This window comes from Tiliqua scincoides, chromosome 4 (assembly GCF_035046505.1).
Source record: "Tiliqua scincoides isolate rTilSci1 chromosome 4, rTilSci1.hap2, whole genome shotgun sequence".
Taxonomy (NCBI): Eukaryota; Metazoa; Chordata; class Lepidosauria; order Squamata; family Scincidae; genus Tiliqua; species Tiliqua scincoides.
The window spans coordinates 9,043,394-9,063,336 of record NC_089824.1 but is presented as its reverse complement, the minus strand read 5'-3'; the positions used below and the strand labels follow the sequence as shown (position 1 = coordinate 9,063,336).

Genomic DNA, 19,943 nt, shown 5'->3' with positions numbered 1-19,943 from the left:
CTTGAAACTCTGGGATCTAAGTGGCTGCCCAACTCCTGTGGGAATTACCTTTTGTTTCAAATCTCTTTCCATTTCTCCTCACTTTAACAATAAAAGCAAGTCATCTCATGAATTGTAAACAGAGTATGTACCAGTTCTGCAGTTTTAATAATGTTTGTTAGATATTTGCAACCAAAACACAGTATACAGAGTATGTACCTTTTAAAAGTAACTGAATAGCCTTTTTTCCCTTCCTTCCTAGGACTATAACGATGAAATCAGACAGGCACAACTGCAGGAATTGACGTACTTAAATGGTGGCTCAGAAAATGCAGAAGTTCCAGTCATTCGGGGAAAACCTCCTTTGCGAGCACGAGGTGTACCAGCCCCTGCTTTGGCAAGGTAGGCAGTGCCTAATGACTAGCGCCTAACGACATCTCTCTTTTTTTAAGTGTGTGAAAGTGCTTTTTATAACCTAATTTCATGCCTCCTTGTAATTGCTTGGACACATTTTCAGATAGATTAACATCCTTTTAGATGTCGAATTGTGGATAAATGATGTGGTAATCCAGGACTGCCTTGGAAGTCAGATGGGGCGGGGCTGTAGCTTAAAGATGAAACACCTGCTTTGCATAAAGATTTCAGGTTCTGTACTTGGCAGCATCTTTAGGCTAACCTGGGAACTACCCCTGCCTGAAACCCTGGAAAGTCACTGCTAATACGCATAAAAAACATGGAGCTGATGGATCAGTGGTCTGACTCTTTCTAAGACAGGTTCATATGAATTTGAACTCTTCTGGTTGATAAGGACACATACCAAGCCATCTTGCATGTGTTCAACACTTGTCCACTGGGCTTCACCACTCCATGGTAATGATTGTGATTTGTTGCCATGGATTAAACAAATCGAGCATTCCATTCTGCTGGGGAGCCTGCTTACCTTACGGCTGATCTCCCCAAACTGTGTTCCAGGGAGCCGTGCCTACCTGGAAATCCGGGCACAAAGCCTGCTGGGGCAACAGAACCTGGAAGCAGCTGACTGGAGTGTAGTTTGGGGGAGATTGGCATTGTAAAACAGAGGCTCCCCCGTGGAACGGTAAGCTTCATTCTCACAGGGGAGGAGTTAGACCGGGTGCTGGATCCAGCCCATGGGCCGGGGTCTGGACAGCCCTGCTCTAAAAAAGCCATTTAGATCACAGTTTTACGATCTTTCTCTATTCAGACTTAACGATTGGATTTCTTAATAGTTTTTATAGTTTCTTCTCCCTTTTGTAAGTCAAAGAGTTAAAAAAAGTTCATAAAAGAACAGTAGATTTGATCTGAGTTTATTTCCATTTCAACGTGTCTGCATGCCTTTTAAAAAAGCAGCTTTAGTTGAGAGTAAGGACCCGATCCTATCCAGCTTTCCAGTGCTGATAAAACGGTAGTCAGCCCCAAAGTAATGGAACGAACATTCCCTTACCTTGAGAAGGCCTCTGTGACTGCCCACCCATTGCAGGATGCAGCACATTCCCCATTGGCACTGCTGCATCGGTGTTGGAAAAGATTGGCCCTTAGTTGATTGTTATGAATGTTGATATGAAGCTTCTTTGGGCATGAAGCCATATCTCAGTGAGATATGCTGAAGGAGTTCAGCATAGACTGTTGCCCAAGGCTGTATGTTGCAGCATTGATTTGTCCTGGGTTTCCATTCCTTGCTTTAGGGCGTAGTCCTAACCAACTTTCCAGCACTGGCATAGCTGTACTAGTGGGGCATGTGCTGCATCGTGTAGTTGGGGGGCAGTCACGGAGGCCTCCTCAACATAAGAACATAAGAACAGCCCCACTGGATCAGGCCATAGGCCCATCTAGTCCAGCTTCCTGTATCTCACAGCGGCCCACCAAATGTCCCAGGGAGCACACCAGATAACAAGAGACCTCATCCCTTGCATCTGGCATTCTGACATAACCCATTTCTAAAATCAGGAGGTTGCGCATAGACATCATGGCTTATACCCCGTAATGGATTTTTCCTCCAGAAACTTGTCCAATCCCCTTTTAAAGGCGTCTAGGCTAGACGCCAGGACCACATCCTGCAGCAAGGAGTTCCACAGACCAACCACACGCTGAGTAAAGAAATATTTTCTTTTGTCTGTCCTAACCCGCCCAACACTCAATTTTAGTGGATGTCCCCTGGTTCTGTTGTTATGTGAGAGTGTAAAGAGCATCTCCCTATCCACTCTGTCCATCCCCTGCATAATTTTGTATGTCTCAATCATGTCCCCCCTCAGGCGTCTCTTTTCTAGGCTGAAGAGGCCTAAACGCCGTAGCCTTTCCTCATAAGGAAGGTGCCCCAGCCCCGTAATCATCTTAGTCGCTCTCTTTTGCACCTTTTACATTTCCACTATGTCTTTTTTGAGATGCAGCGACCAGAACTGGACACAATACTCCAGGTGTGGCCTTACCATAGATTTGTACAACGGCATTATAATATAATATTATAAAAGAAGGTGATACAAGGTATGGCAATGTTTGTTCTCTTACCTCAAAGTTGCATTACCCTTATGCCAGTGCTGGAAAGTGGGTTAGGATTGCTTCCTAACTTCACATGTGGGTTGGAATGGGTTTTGTTTTGTTATAATAGCATGCCTTTTATACAGAAAACACTTAAAACCTCCAGTTAACCGCATCTCCAGTGTGGTATTTGGGACTTGGTTAGGGATGTGAATGTTACTGAGCCACTGGGGAACAGTGACTGTGCTGCAATCTGATTTGCCTTGCATGTTGGGGGAAGAGAGACAAGCAAATCCGAAACAAAAACCCTTTACTTCCAAAGAGTGAACTTCCCTCAGATGTGGAGGCTGGTTAGAAAGAAATTGCAAGGGAAGGTAAAAAGAGTCAAGTCTCTCCAGAGTGCATGGAGGCTGTTTCAAACAATATAGTAGAGGCCCAGTGGAAGTATGTACTGCAAACAATGAAGGGTTCGACTAAGAGTCTGCTAGCATGGCTAACAAGCAAAGTTACAGAGGCTGTAAAAGGCAAGGAAACTTCCTTCCATAAATGAAAGTCTTGCCCAAATAAGGAGAATAAAAAGGAATACAGACTCTGGCAAAAGAACTGTAAGAAGGTGATACAGGAGGCCAGGAATGACTTTGGGAATCGTATGGCCAGCAACATCAAGGGAAATAATAGAAGCTTCTTCAAGTATGTTAGAAGTAGGAAATCTGCCAGAGAAGCGGTTGACCAACTAGACGGTGAGGGAGGAAAAGGAGAGATAAAAGGGAACTTGGAGATAGCAGCGAAATTAAATAAGTTCTTTGCATCTCTCTTCATGGCAGAAGACCTCAGGCAGACACCTCTACCCAAACACTCCCTCCTGACTAAGGAATTAAGGGTGCAGTCCTAACCAACTTTCCAGCACCAAGGTAAGGGAACAAACATTCCCTTACTTTGAGGAGTCCTCCATGACTGCCACCCAACTGCAGGATGCATCACATGCCCCATTGGCACAGCTCTGTCAGTATGCTTGTTCTGTTAAATTATCATATTTTAAAATTTGATTCTCAGTTTGGTTGTCTTATTTCAATATTGTGCTATTTTCAGATCATGTATTTACTAGTATGCACTGTAAGTAGCTAGAGGGAAGGCAAATCGTAAGTACTGCAGGAGCTGCAACATGCCATGTAAGTGGTTCCTTCCACTTGCCATTGGAACCATGGCTGCCCAAAATGTCTCCAACAGTGAGAGGGAGGGACTGCTTACACTGTGCATTGTGGTGCTTGCAGTACTTACTGTTTTGTCCACCCCCTAGCTATGCTACTGTGGAGGTATCCTTATTACAAATATTTGATACTGTAATTTGTTACACAGTTGCTGTCTTATGACCCAACCCTATACTGGCTTGCATGTTGTCACTAGCTTTGTGACAGCAAAGGGAGGTTGACAGTAAGGGATGTTGCGGCTTCGTAGAGGCCCGCGGTGCTGGCAGCAAGTATTGCAGTGGCCTGTTGCTGCCACTTGGAGGCTTGCGCATGCTGGAGCAGGTTCACTGCCTGGTGGGTGGTGTGGGATGGCAGAATGTGGGGGGAGAAGTGTTACAGAGCATTTCTTCTGCCTTCTTTTCCCCTCTTGGCCCTAAAAGCTTGTCATAGGTTGACTCGGATTTGCATCAGCGATATCACTGGTGCCGATCTGAGTAGTCGCACAGAGGTGGTCCCCTTCCCCCAAGGAGACCTGTTGTCCTGTTCTGGCTATGGCAGAAGCTGCACAAGCCCCACTGGATTGCAGCATGGGACTTTAGGCTTGGCCTGTTAATTTCTGTTTGTGTGTATTTTTTTTTCCTTTTGCAAGACTTGTGTCATCTATAAATTATTTAGATGGCCTTCAGTAAGCTGTTATCTCTCACTCTCAGTTCTCTCATCTATAATATGGTAGCACTGGTTTATCATACATGGTGGCTATAATGATTACTGGAGAGATGGGAACGATATTGGATACTGTGATGTGGTACATTTCTTGTGTGCCTGAAAGTACTTGACCTTACTAACATTCAGAATTACTGAAATGGTTGTGACCCTTGGACTAGATGGACCTTTGATAGTGCTGGACTTGGCTTCTGTTGGGGCACTTCCTATGGTGGTGGAAAGTTGCAATTTAATTGCACTGTAGTCCAAGATAGTTTGATTACTCCAAGCAGATCATTTTTATGTATAGTGTAAGCACATGGTAGAGACAGTGCAATGGAATATAGAATGTGGAAGTTCTTCTTTACCCAATTGAACAATCTCTGATGTGGGCCCTGTATTTTCTTCTCCATTTCCTGTCCCAAATACTAGTGACTTGCAGTCCGGCATTTGCCCATATCAAGGCCAAAGCCTATCCAACTTTCTAGTGCTGCTGCTGCTGCAGTACAGCTCCCAGGTAAGAGAACATTTGTTCCCTTACCTTGCCGAGGCCTCCATAACTGTCCCCAAACCACAGCATGCAGTGCGTGTCCTATTGGCATGGCTACATCAGCACTGGAAAGTTGGATGGGATTGGGCTGTCACCTGTCTGTCACATAACTACTCTTCAACTATAGGATCCTCTGTCCATATACCTTTTGTTAATTAATCATCTCTCTGGATTTATGTTTTAGTTATATTGGTCTATTAGTTTGCCCCTGCAGTAAGTTATTGGGAGGGACTGCTTCTTTTTTCAGAGTGGATTTTCTTCTGTTTGCAAATTTCAGCCTTTTTTCCGTAAAACACCATGTGCATTTATGCACTGTGCATATAATTCTGTTAGGGCCTTTTGAGTACTTTTTATCCATTAAGTATCAAGCAAAGTGTGTAGGTTCTTTTCTCTGGATACCTTTTCCAGTTGCAAGTTCTGGGCAGGACAAATGATATCTAATATTGCCGTGTTGTCCTTCAGATGCTGTGGTATTAACAGAAGAGGTCAAAATTCCTTTTGCATGTGTGTGTTGCCCTACTGGGGAGAGAAAACAAACAAATCTACTGTAACCTCTTTGCTGTTCAAATGACCAGTTACTGAGACCTCTCTGAAAGAAGAGATTGCAGTCTGACTCAGTTCATTTCATCATACAAAAACAGTTCAGTCAGCATACACCTTCTGTCTTTTATTAAACTTCTTATGTTGGAGTCTGTACTGCATCTTCTGCTTCCTCCCCCCTCCCTAGTGTCAAGAACCCTCAATCAGCTTACAACCTGTTTATGAGAAGGTTTGGATGATGAAATACAATGGGGAATGCCGTAATCGGGCATCTGAAATAGGAACCATGTCAACACTCTTAGAAAACTTTCCTGTCTTTATTATGTGTCTAGGTCTGTAAAGGTCACCAAGATGCAGGACGTCCTCTGTATCCACATATCCCATATCTGCAGGTGTTGGAAAGCCCCACATGCCCCTTCCAGGGCTTCCCCAGCCCTCCCCCTGCATACCCCCCTCTGGGACTTCCGCAGCCTTCTCTATGCCTTATAAGGCATTAAAAACATCACTTCCAATGTTCACAAAGAAACCAAAAGTAGCGTTTTTCACTATTTGCAGTCATTCTGAGCCCAGCAGAGGCCATGGGCGGACACATGTGGCCTCTGCCAGGCTCAGAAGACCTTCCAGAAGCAATGGGATTCAGATACGGGGATATGGATATGGGGGCATGCCTGTACTCTCCTTGCTAATTCTCAGGGGTGGACCGAGACTCAAATAACTCGGACTTGAGTAACGAAAACATGTGTTTTTTGTTACTCGTAGGGACTCAAATCACATGTGTCAAAAACTTGGTTATGGACGCAGGGATTTTGCCCTAAAATTGAAAATACTCAAGATTTACTTTTGTGTGTGTTTGCTTGCTTGCTTTTTTTTTCTCACCGCTTTTGGAGCTTGACTCACTTTTCAGAAAGACTTAGATTCTAGTAAAATTGACTCAAAAATGGTTCTGGATGAGTCATGACAGCCACCTTGAACTTGAGTCAGGGGCGGAGACTTGGGATTCGAAGAGTCTCGGTGCTGTGGCTCCGGCATATCCCTGCTAATTCCTCAGAAATTTGACCTGACCCAGAATAATTTTACCATTTCCTTTTCCTCACCTGCTTTTCTCTCCTTGTGCATGTATCCTGCCCATGTTTCCCTTCAGCACTGGATTGAAATATGGTTAGCATTATGTCTGCATCATTGTTTTTACTAACCATAGTTTTTGTTAACCAAAGCTTCAAAATATTTTGATTTATTTTTATTTTTCACATTTTAATGCCACCCTTCCTCCATGGAGCTCAGGGTAGCATACTTGATTCCTTCCCTCCCCTTGTCCTCACAACATCTCTTTGAGGTGTATTGTGTAGTTAGACTATCAGCTGTCTTTTTTTAAAAGCATGTTAGGTGGAATAAAATTTCAGGGAGCAGAGAACTTAGAGTATCCCTCACATTAAAGACATTTGGGAACATTGTGATGTCTTTGGCATAACTTTGCATTTAGTTAAATGGAATGTGCCTGGGTGAGAATGTGCATGACCCTGAATATCTTGAAAAAAACTTTATGGGAACAGAATGTGACCCTACAAGGTCACAATAGAAAAGATTTGGACATCAAAGATAAAAAGGTACATATAGAACAGATACTGTTTTGTGCATATTGTTAATTGGGGAAAACAGGTTTTAAATACACTTCTCCTTTTTTTCTTCGCATTTCTTTAAAACCTCTGTTCTGGGGCAGATTTCCTCTCTGGTTAAAGGATGAGATGGGACAAAACACAAGGCAAATAAAAGAGGCAGGAGCAATTGATCCAATCAGTTGAAGTGGTTGAAATAAATTGGATTGGTTCCCAAAGCTGTCTGCACCCATTAAGAGGGTTAGAACTATCGAGGAAGCTGAACAAGAAAAGTGGGTAAAGGCATTGCTGTGTGAGACATCTCTTCTTGTAAATCTTAGAGGGCCAACAGACTGGAATGTTTTCTCATGCAGGACTTAAAATCACCTTTAAATGTCTTATATACTGTTTCTGTTATCATTTGATAATTCCCTGCACAGAATGTGAATAAGAAGCATTTTATTCCATGACAGAGTGTTCTAACCCATGACAGAGTGTTCTAACCAATGCTTTCAACATTCCATTTAATATCTTAATTTATAGTCTGCTTTCTCTGAAATTTGAAAGTTGGGGTAGGTGTCGAAGTTTCCACTGTGGCACCTATTTGCATGTGTGAAAGCTATCCCTCCAAACCATCAGCTTTAAGCCATGGTTCCCACTACTTATGTTTGTAGCTTTCTGTTTGTCTTCCATCCCTTGAATGCTGGTTAATCAAACTTCATGGACTGCTTCTTGTAGCCAGCCATAACCTTAGCACAGTACATTGGTTCCCAGACTTACCTGGGTCACAAGGCCCCCACAGCCCCTTCTTTCTGGCTCAGTTGGATGCCGCCATCTAGGATCTTGTGGAATCTTGAGAGATCCAAGATGGTGGTAACTGGGAGAGCAGGTAGGAGGGGCCACTGGGGACATCCCATGGTATCCTAGTGAGTGTGCTGCCCTAAGGCATTGCAATGCACACTTTGTGGAACCCTTGTCTTAGTTCAATATCATGCATTCTTATAGCTACCTCTGTTATTTACTTGTTTGGCTTGATTTCTCCCTCAGGGAGAAAAAGGGAAATAAATGTAGTAAATATTGATTGTTTTACATATTGTATATTTTAGTACAGAATGTGTAAGCTGCCTTGGGCATTTGCATTGGAATAGGAAATAAATAATTTGCAAATGCTTAAACACTCGGTTGCTGCTCCTCTCCCCTTCAAATATTTGATATGTAATCATGAAAAGATGCAAGATAACATAATGGGGATGCAGAAATATTATGCCTAAACCTAAGTCTTGTGCACGTTAGATGACACTGCAATGGGAAAGAACTGAATATTGAGCTACAATGAGCTGTTGAGATACAGTGGAAAAGAACTGGGTATTCCCTTGCTAAATATTAATATTGAAACATTTTGGAACACCGATCTTAGCAGATGTCTTGCTTATACATTTTTTGTGAGTTACAATTTTCTTCTTATTTTGATGCAAAAATTCTTACTGGGTATCCTTGATAAAGCTTGTGCATCTAACTTGTGACATAAAGCTTATGTTTCTAACTGGTGGAGTTCATGACTTCTGTGTTCACAAGGTTCAGTTGCCAGCACTTCTCGATGAAATAGACATAAATACTGTAATAACTCAAATAGACATTCATACAGATATAACCTAATTATCCATGGATTTTTTTTTTACCTGCAGTTTTATCTCAATGCAATGAGAAAGGCCCTTTAAATCAAAAGAAAAAAGATGTTTAACAATAACCTCATTAATGGGGTAGAGGGCAGCTAGTAGATAATCCATCAATCATTCTCTCTCCAGGCAGTTAGAACAGCTTCACTCCGAGGCAAGAAACCCCTCCCTTTCCCCTTAACGCGTGAAAGAATGCAAGTCTTTATCACCTCCTCCATTCTTTCCCTGCGCTGGGCTCCTGGAGAAGGGAGGAGTCGCTGCCTCAGAGTGAAGCCTTTCTAAGTGCCTGGAGAGAGACTGATTGCCTCTGTGTGCATTACAAAAGGTCAGCAAGGCTGTTTTTAAACCACTGAGCAAAAGGATATTGTTTTTTAAATGGAATTGCTTTAGTTCGATTTTTGCCATCCACGTGAGTTCTGGGAATGGAACCCTCACGAATAAGGAGACTCAACCTGTATCTCAAATTGCAGTATAAGGCAGCTTCATATCCCTGTCAGCAAATGAGTGAAGCCATATTGCCTTATATGTTAGTATCCTTGAATTATATTAGGAGCAAATACTCAAATTTAATCAATGAGAAGCAATAGCAAATTTGATATTTGGGGTGTCTTCCAGTATTACTAGAGTTGTGTGGGAAGGTCTCATACTTTAAAAAGTAATGCCACATGGATAAGCCCTTTATACAGCTCCCTCACCACATTGGTTCCCTTGAATACAAACAGCTGGTTGCAGAAAGAAGCTGCATCTTGACCCCTTCACCATGGCCTGCCCTAGATCAAAGCTTGACAAATTCTGGGCACCAGGTCATCACAGTGATTCAATATAGCCTTATGGCACCTAGGAATAGTTGCAGGCCTGAGTTCAGCTCTTGCTGTTAATTAGAGTAGCTGGGCCTCCTCATCAATGGTGTTGGTGGCCTAGAGGGGGAAGCAGCAGCAGCTCTGCTGGAGAATGGACTTGAGAATGCACAGAAGGGGACGTCACCAAGAGTAGGAGAAAGACTTTTTTTAAATTCTTTAACTCACATCCCAATCCTAACCTGTGCTGTTGCAGTGGGGGGGGGGGTGTCACACTGCATCCCAAGTGCAAATTGAGCAGGCTGGAGGTCTCCTTGAGGTTAGGGGACATTCGTCCCCTTGTTCTGGGAACATCATGGCAGCAGGTCTACTTGGACTTGTTCCCACTAATTAACTGGTGCAAGTCTGATAAGATCCATGTTGGCAGAAATGACTTGGGAAGGGGATAGGATGCGGCATGCACAGCTGCCACAGATCCCGCTCTCCTCCTGGGCTCAATCTGTCCTCATCTCCACCCTCCTGTAACAAAGTAAAAGTGCTTTGAGGCACTTTTGCAACAGCACTGATGCAGCAGTTGCTGCACCTGCACAAAATGACAGTCCGATTCTGCCATCGCTCTCACTGACAGGGAGGGGGGAGTCACATGAAGCACACACTTTTTCCTCCCTCCAGTAGGTCCTCTAGGTGTGTCCATCATTCTGCAGCTTGCAGCCAATGACTCTGGAGCCTTTAAGCTCTGTGCCTGCAGAGGCAGGTTGCAAAACCTTTGATGGAGTAGTTAGGTCAGTGGAGGTGGAGGGATTCAGTACAGTTTACTTCTGGATATGATCTGGAAACTCTTCATGCAATAGTAGTTATTAACTGAGCATGCCCCTCACAAATGTTATGTTCTCACTGCTGTGGGGAGATGCTGTTAGGTAGAGATGCTATTAGCTAGATGTGTGTCCATATAATTAGTTCAATGTAGGAGTCAGCAAGATGACCAGGAGAAGCAATAGTCTTTGTGACAGATTATTTTCCATGCCATGAAGCAACTCTGTGTGTGTTTTGCTTACTCAGATTTAAGGCTTTTAATAGAGATTTGTCCTTTTGTTTGTTAAAGCAGGAAATGGCTAAATCCCAAATAAAAATTGACTTTTGGTCATCTGCACCATGGTTCTCTGGGGAGAGAGAGAGAGCCATATGGTTGCAAGTGGTACACACTTTAAACATTATTTGAAATATGTGAAACATCTTGTATTCATTTTGGTGTATGCTATATACTTGAAGATAGATGAAGTTGGAGTTTCTGGACTCCCCAAAAGGGTTTTGATGATGATTGCTTATTGAGATTAGGGGGACATTTCATCAGTCCATCACTGGAATATATGCATACTAATTCCAAGTAATGTGTCTCATTATAACATTACTGAATTATCTCCTGGGCAGATATGACGGTTTTACAAATGAGATTACCAATTAAGCAAGCAAAATCACCACACAAACAAATATTGCTTGCTGCCATACATTCTTGTTAGTAGGCTTTTTAGTATCCTTATGATTTAAATTGCATCTCTCACTTAAACACATATAAAGATATTTGGACCTGATTAGCTATAGTTTGGTATGGAGAAAGAATGTATTCAGGAGAAGCAGCCCGAGAATCAATCCCTGCTATTTGTTGAGCCATTTCCAATTAGAAATGCATATTCTAGACCAGGGGTGCCCAAACCCCGGCCCTGGGGCCACATGCAACCCTCGAGGCCTCTCAATGCGGCCCTCAGGGAGCCCCCAGTCTCCAATGAGCCTCTGGTCCTCTGGAGATTTGTTGGAGCCCGCACTGGCCCAACACAACTGCTCTCACCGTGAGGGCGACTGTTTAACCTCTCGCGTGAGCTGTGGGATGAGGGCTCCATCCACTGCTTGCTGTTTCATGTCTGTGATGCAGCAGAGGCAGCAAAGGAAAGGCCAGCTTGCTTTGTGCAAGGCCTTTTATAGGCCTTGAGCTATTGCAAGACCTTCATTCATTCATATAAGTTCATCTTTAATATATTCATTTATGTAAACTTATGCAAATTTATTCAAATTTTAAATGTAAATTAATTCTTTTTTTTTTCCCCTGGCCCCTGACACAGTGTCAGAGAGATGATGTGGCCCTCCAGCCAAAAACTTTGGACACCCCTGTTCTAGACCAGTGATTTTCAACCAGTGTGGCACAGCACTTTGAGGTACTGGTCTGCAAGTGTGCCATAGTAGTTTGGGGGAGGCTCATTTATTAGTAGGGCCATTGGGAGATGTGAACCTCCTACTGGTAGCATGGGAAGTCTTGCCAATTGTCAAATAACAGCCTTGACAATTTTGGCACCTTATCAGCATGACATGAGATGAAAAAGGTTGAAAATTACTGTTCCATAGTCTGAACTAGATAGCTCTTCACTATCAACCACTCCCATCCTCATGTCTTAATGCTTCTAGTTGTCACAGGCTAACAAAATTTGGAATGGGGTCTGCTTGCTTCCTTTGTTACCACACCTGCTCAGGAACGCAAAGGAATGAACCTACATGTGTTCCCAAACAAGCACATGAAGGAATTTTTGACTGTTGGTTATGGCACACTTAAGGGGAATTTATATTCATGTGAGAAAAGGAGAATCCAGAGGGTTCAAGTCACAGCTTATTTGGGATTGTTTACAATAGTAGAAAAGGGGAATCAAAATACATGGTGGTGCAAAAGGCTTAGTAATAGTGAAAATGAACTCTCTCTCTCTCTCTCTCTCTCTCTGTGTGTGTGTGTGTGTGTGTGAGAGAGAGAGAGAGAGAGAGAACTCAAAGAGTTATCTAAAAGTAAATGAGGGAGGGTGGAGTAGAGGGGTAAGAGTTTGATATCTGGGAAGGAGTGATGTTCCCTTTCTGTGGTTGTTAGGTCTGTTTATCTAGGAATATAAATGAGATTTTAAGGGAAACAGGCTCTGGAGGAAAAAAGAAAGTCAGGCGTGAGGCACAAGGAAATGGAAAGCTTGACCAAAGTGTGAGGAGAAAAAGATTGGATGCATGAGTTGGAAAGAAGAGGCAAGAAAGGGGGCTGGGTCTAAATTGTCCTGCCATTTGCTCTTACTGAAGGAGCCTGCTCCCCATTACAAGTGCCAATCCTATGCTTCCTGGCACTGCAGGCTACAGCAGCATTTAAATGGCCACCCCTGTATCCTGCAGGGCCAAGGAAGCCGCTGAAGGTCTCTTCAGGGGAAGGGACATTCATCCCCTTACCCTAAGTAAAACCCCACCTCCTACAATGGGGCTACAGGAATCTGTACCAGCCAATTGCTTACTCACTGTTTCTCTGTTCACATCTCCCTTCTCTAGCGATATAGGCACAAACAAGTCACTATAAGCATTCCGGCTTATAGTGTAACAAGACCAGGTTGACAGCAGAAGCTGACTACTTCCTGTTTAACATTAGGTCTAGTTCCATCAGGCATTCAGGCTGGTGGAAGTTTGCTCTTGCTGTGCTGTGAGCTGGAATGCTTATAGCAAGCAACCTGCTTAAAGCAAGATTCACTTCCTGGTAAACCTTTAAAGAATATTAATGGTAGCCAGTGGGGGGCACATGGGGCCCTGGAGCTGTGGATCTGCAGATAATTGAAACCATAGATAACAAATCTGCAGATAGGTGGCCTGCTTGTATTATTAATTCTTTCTTAAATGCCCTGAAGACTATTTAAGCTGGTTCTAAATTTATGGGATTTTGTGTGTTCTTAGATTATGACAGCAACTTGTCTGTATTTTATTTTAATTAGCATGTAGTCTGTCAAGAAAGCTCTCTGTGGGTGAGGAAGTAGCACGAAAGTTTTAAGAAATGATGAACAGACTTTGGTTAAACTGCTATTTTGCAGGACTATTCAAGCTTACCTGTAGCACTGATCTCCAGATCACAGTTCACAGCACAGAGCGTTGTGGAGGGAAGAATGGGAGCGTACCACTTACATGTGTTAATTGCTACCTTGTTCTTAGAGCCCGTGGAGGGGTGCCACCCCCACCCACAGGTGTGCCAAGAGGGGCACCGGCACCCAGAGGAATACCCCCCAGTAGAGGTCCCATTACTCGTGGCCGTAGTCTCCTGACTCCCAGGGCAAGAGGAGTTCCTCCATCTGCGGGCTATCGACCTCTTCCACCACCTCTAGCACAGGATACATATGGAGACTATGTAAGTACAATCCCCTGAAATTGTCTATCTGAGAGATGTAGAACTCAACAGACCTTTCTTAAGTCTGTACTAAATGCCTGAAAAATGGACAGCTTTCCAGTGCGCCTGTAACAGCATAATCTGCACTGATTTTCACCTTTACATTTGTAGACTGATTACTTTGTCTCTTGGATGGAAAGTGATGTGGTAGATTTGTGACCGGTATCCCCATTTTGACTTCAGAGTAATGGTGTGAAGATGCTAATATGATTGGGGAAGTAGCAAAGTATTTGTTTTAAATCCTTTCATCGTGTGCTGGTTCTCTGATCAAAACCGCATCCCCCTACAATTAATGTTAGCTTTGGGACACACAGGCATACATACAGCATCCATCCATCCAGATATAATTATCTATCTTCTCTCCCCACTCAATCTAGCAATCAGTGGGCCTAATGGCAGCTTCAGAGGTGCACAAGTTGTACTGGGGAAAACAGCAGTACAAGGTATCTTGTACCTTCCCTCCTTTGCTGCTTCCAAAGTCAAATTAACACTCTCATGTGACTACTTGGAAATTAAAAGGGGGAAAAAACACCATCAGGAGATCATGATTTTTTGCGTCATTTCTAGCTGAGCCCCAAGTAGAATCAGGACCTCAAGCTTAATAGCTGAGCTTAAATGTCTCTGTTTCAGTTTAAGGAGTGATTGTGAGGACAAAATGGAAACAACCACTTATATATAGTGGAGCCTCAGTATCCGCAAGGGATCTAGTGCATGACCCCCTGTGGATACTGAATTCCACAGATAATGAAATCAGTGAAAGAGAGCCATGTGGTGCTGCAATTGCTTACTTGGGGGTTGTGCTCAGCCCTCCAGAGGTTGTGCATGGCCTCCTGGCCACCTCAGAAGCTCCCAGACATGACTGGAAAGCACTTCCAATTTGTGCGGCATACCAGAACTACCTTCCAGTGCATCTGGGAAGCCTTCTTTAGTGGCCTTCCCGCGCCTTAGAACATCTTCAGATGTGACTGGGAAGCAGTTCTGGTTTTCGCTGAAGTGCCTTCCAGTCACGTCCAGGAGGCTGTCTGAGATCCTCCATCCATGAGCTCGGCATCTACGGATATTCCGTCCACAGATGCTAGGCCTGCGGATAAGGAGGACCCACTGTACTTTCCTGAGCTCCTTGGAGAAATGTAGTAAGCTCAATGCATAAACACAAAATTCTAAACAATATCTACAACATCTCTCGAGATTTATGCTGCTTAGAAATGAGATTGAAATTAACGCTGTCAGCCTAATGACAGGCAGTGCAATCTAGTCAAAATTTTTGTGAAACCTCAAAATGAAGAGCAAAACAGTTTCTCTCTTTGAATACTTAGCTACCTAGAACAATCAGAGGAACTTTTCCACCAAGTTATCTTAAGCAGCTTGGATTCCCATATGCAGGGTAACTTTAACAACTGCCTGGACTTCTTTAGGATAATCTGCCCCCTGCTTAGAGAACCAACTACAGTGGTGCCTCGCAAGACAAAATTAATTCGTTCCGCGAGTCGTTTTGTATTGCGAAAATTTCGTCTTGCAAGGCATCACTGCAAACAAACAAAAAATTTGCAAAAAAATTCGTCTTGCGAAGCACGCCATAGAAAAATTCATCTTGCGAGTCACCAAAAAAATCGCAAAACGCTTTCGTCTTGCGAGTTTTCCGTTGCGCGAGGCATTCATCTTGCGAGGCACCACTGTATTTGAATAAGTATTTAAGAAGAGAAATTGAAGGTGCAGTTGGCAAGAAGGGTCCTGTCTGAAGATTTTAGGGAAAGTGCAAGATTGCATTGGGGAAAGCGTGAGGTATAGTGGTCCTGTGCCGTACAGGGAGGGCTTCAAAGGTCATCACCAAAATCATAAGTTGGGCTTGGAATGGAACGAGCAGCCAGTGTAGCTTCCAGAGCAATGGCATAGCAGAATTAGCCCACTGAGCCCTGGTGACCAGCTGGGCCTCTGCAGCTTCTGAACCATCTTCAAGTTGGGGTTTACCCAAGGATTACTTTCTGAGGTCAGATCTTAAAACCAAAATCACATATACAGGAGTCAAAATTCCTTTAAAGCCAACTCTTTAAAGTTTTTAAAGAGACGCACTGTCTCTTTAAGAACTGAAAGCACAGAATGAGAGACATGAGGCACTGAGGGAGCAGCAGTTTCATTCTCCCATTTCAGGCTAACTCTGGGACCTTAAAGTAAACAAAGGAAGTGGGATGGTGGGCGGAGTCATCTGCATTATTTAAACTATTTGTCTCTGTTTTGGAGGGTGGTGAGCCCATCTCAAATTGCATGCAAGATGAGAACCAGATGTATAACTGTAGAATGGCCATCTTTATTTTCATTTTGCCACTTGGCTTTAAAAGTATTTTTTATAATCCCTTTTTAGATTTGTACAAAGAAATTCAAATCAATACTCCTCACTAAATTAGTGCAATTCTTTTTAAGGGTATTTGTTTTGTTGCCCTAAAGAAGTGGTTTTTGCATTTTCTACCTTCAGGGAATTTTTTCCTTATAAATGGGTCTGCCGATAAACCCATTGCAGAGGAGTCTGGGGCACATTCAAGGCCATCTGCTCAACGAAACTCAGAAGTGTTGTCTGCCCAGTTGGGCATTGTCATCTTCCTGTCTGGACTTTCCATGTGTCAGGACCCAGACATCACCCCCACCCTCCAGTGACATGGCATTGCAGGGGGAAATAGGTCCTCTAATGTTCTCATTGAGAAATTTAGCACTAGAGCTGTGCTTTTCAGAGTGTATCTCCATACCATACCTCTGAACAACCTAATGTATTGTGTCAAAGTGATCAATGAATGTATTTGTATGTTTATTAATGACTTTCAAACCAACTGTTTCTCATTAGATCCATTTTTACAAAGTGTTCCCATGGCATAGTCTGCCTTGCTGATGGCAGCATCTGTTCAAAAACAAATCTGTTGGGGTTTAAACAGTTAAACAGTTCATGTTACCCTACTGTGCTATTAGCTATATGAAGACTTTTTTGTTGTTGTTGTTGTTTTTGGAGTAACAGCCTTGCAAAAGACCCTGATAACCAGAGGGGTGTATGTGTGCTTTTTCCAAATAGGTGTTTATAGTAAACACACACTTAAAGCATAAAACTGGAATGTTTTGATGTTGTAAGAACAACAGTATTTGAATGCATTTTAAATTTGCCCACATAAATCATTGGCAAAAATGTGGATCCTATTTTAGGGAATGGACTCGTACCAGGTTTCAGACCTCATTCACAGAACTTTCTTGATGTTACTTCATCCTGTAGAAATAACTTTGGGCCCAGTCCTATCCAATTTTCCAGTGCCAGTGCAGCTGTGCCAGTGGGGCGTGCACTGCATCCTGTGGTGGGGAGGCATTCACAGAGACAACCTTAAGGTAAGGGAACAATTGTCCCCTTATCATGGGGCTGCATTGCGGCTGCACCGGTGATGGAAAATTGAATAGGATTTGACCCTTAGAGTCCAATCCTATCCTTTCTCCCCACCTCTAGTGCAGCTGTGCTGAAAAGGAGCATGAGGGGTGTATGTAGATCCATAGGGGTGTATGACACTGAGGATCCAGAGGGGTGTATGTAGATTGGGAGGCTTCAGAGGGGAAAGGACATTTAAACCCCTTTACCCCTCTGTAAGTTTTCCCCTCCTCAGTGGGTCTCCCGCTCTTTAGCTGGCACGAGTCTGAGGAGGGAATGATGGAGAGGGGCTGCTGACCGAGTGGAGAAATCCGGCACACACCATTGCGACTGGATCCAGCCCCTCCAGCAGCCTTTCTACTCCCCATTCCTGCCCTCCCACCCAGTTTTACCCCCTTCCTGCTCCTATCACTGCCTTACCAGCTCTGGTGACTGCAGCAGACTCCAGCAATGGTTGGGGAGCACTGCTACCTCTTGTGGCAGCTGTCTCAAAATGGCCATCAACAGAGCACTCCGTGCTGTCAGCAGCCATTTAGCCACAAATGCTTCTGCGTGACAGCCAATCCTGTGTAGGATTGGGCTATCCAAAATATAGCGTCAGCAGAAACCTTGAGGTCTTCATTGGGAGGCTCAGTATAATTGAGGGAAATGAGGAGTAGAATTCTTCAAACCAGAATTGAATACCTTCCCATTTGAAGGCTGAATAGGCAACTGTCATTTCCAAGTGAACAAGCATTCAGTATCATAGATTGGACTAGGTCACTGAGGCTGCAGAAACACTGAAGCATATGCTAGGTTTTCATAAAGTTACAGCTTTCTTCATGGCCCTGTCTTCTTAGAAACCAAAAATTAGCACCAAGAACTTTTTCCCCAGTCTCTGAAATTAGCAAAATAAATCTAATTAGAGCCTTCTGTGCATTTCTGATGCCCCTTTCTGTTGGCATTCACATGAGCTGCATTGATTTCAGACCAGTTAGTACAGGGACTATTTGCATAATTTCTGACAATAAACTAATCTTTAATGCCTTCAATTGAGTTGGCCTTTTTTGGAATGGAAAACTTACTTAAACAAGGTCTGCCATTTCAAAGGCCTTCGCCACTCCCCTGCTTTATTTTTCAAGCTCTGATCATTTACGTTCTGTGTCCTAACTGCTGAGACACCTTGAACACATATCTCAGTTGCCCTGACTGTCACATTGGCGCACTCCACTGAATCTGGCAGATAGGTGAAACACGCACTGGTTACTCTAGCAACCAGACATCACCTCTCTGCTGTGCCAATCTGCAGCAGTCTCCTCTGGCACCGCTTTGAAGACTATATCTGCTACCTTCTTAAAAGGGTATCCTTAATCTTGTAAAGTGTGACCCAATACAAGATGACAGATGGGCAGAAGCTCTTCCCCAACCTCAACTGGACTTTAAAGGTACTCAGAGGAGGGAAGGGTATGCAGAAGCACACAGGAAAAGCCATGAGGTCTTAATCTTCAGCATGCATGCAGAAGGCACAGGGATTATGCTAGACAGGACTAACAATGAAAAGAATTGGCCCAATTTCCTATTGAAGGTCTATTCTGTCATAAATTACTGCTAATCAGGACCATAAACTAAATGACCCTGATAGCTCCCAAACTCAATTTAAGTCTACTCATGAATTCACATCTCCATAAAGGAGATAGGGAGAAGTTGTCTATTGGCATTTGTGTGTAGGGGGGAGGCAGCTCTGGCACCTTCAAATCTAAGTCTAATTTCTGGCCTTACCCTGGGTTATGGTAGACGTGGCTGATTAAGCAGCCATCTTGGATTCAGCTACCTCCCTGGATCCCCCGTGGTACCCAACAAAACACTCCTTTAAGGTTAGGTGCTTTGTTCTAGGAACTACGATGGTTACACAGAAGAAGGTAGTTTAGACTTAACAAGAAAGGTACAGCATGGACAGTCCTCAGCAGCACACCAAAATTAACTCCTTTGCTAACTAACACTCACCTAATGTAGCTTGCCCCTCCTGGTCGTCTCTTATCAGTTCACATAGACCAACCTCCTTGATGGAAGAGTTAGTAGCAGAAAGTATGATCAAAGTCCAAGAGGCGAGACAGCATCTCTAATAAAATGGTGGGCCTTTACACTTAGTTCCCACTCACCCCCTCCAATCAGAAGTTGAACCCACCAAACCTTCTAGTAGGCTATGTGAGTGGTAGTAATCCGCTCATGGTCTCTAGTCCCCCTCCCTCGTCAACACAGCTGCAGCCTATCATGCAATTAAGGTGTCCTTGGAGAATCAACTAGTTGCCTCCATGCTCTTAAAGGGTACGTTCTCATCATATCCTGGGCACACTCCAGAGCAAGTAAAACTGACTGCTGGCAAAAGCCCACATTGCCTTTAGGCACTTTCTGTTCACATGTTCAAGTACCTTCTTCAGAGACACTGCAGCATTTAGCCCTCTATCGATAGTTCAGTAGTGGTTCAAGATCAGCTTATAAAATATTATATAGCTTTACCCGTTGCCAGTACACTGTTCTCTGGGCTGTTTTCACACATCACGCAGGGACAAACTTAGGTTTCTCACCAGATATATTATTCACAAGGAGCTGCAGCCAGTCCTGGCTCTCCATCGCGTGTACCTGCAAAATACTGTTCCAAACACCACCTTGTCACATTCTTTACATTTTTAAAGTATACACCTGAAAAAAGTATAATTTGTGAAATGTCCTTCATGCAGATGATTTTCTGGGAGGTTTTCTAATAAACCTGGAAATCTATTTTTACAAGTGCCACATTACTCCAATACCTTTTAAGCTGTGGAACAGAAATGTTTT

At 43.5% G+C, this 19,943-nt stretch overlaps 1 protein-coding gene across 5 annotated transcripts in view; it reads left to right on the top strand.

Moving 5' to 3' along the window:
- KHDRBS3 (KH RNA binding domain containing, signal transduction associated 3) overlaps positions 1-19,943 on the top strand; it is a 101,091-nt gene that overhangs the window by 56,895 nt on the left and 24,253 nt on the right. For all 5 annotated transcript variants that reach the window (XR_010794357.1, XR_010794358.1, XM_066625240.1 and 2 more), the window contains 2 exons: positions 242-381; positions 13,504-13,696. Coding sequence is in view for 3 of the 5 variants with exons in the window: in XM_066625240.1 (XP_066481337.1) it covers positions 242-381; positions 13,504-13,696 (333 nt within the window). In the remaining 2 variants the exon portion in view is untranslated. The remainder of the gene's footprint in view (positions 1-241; positions 382-13,503; positions 13,697-19,943) is intronic.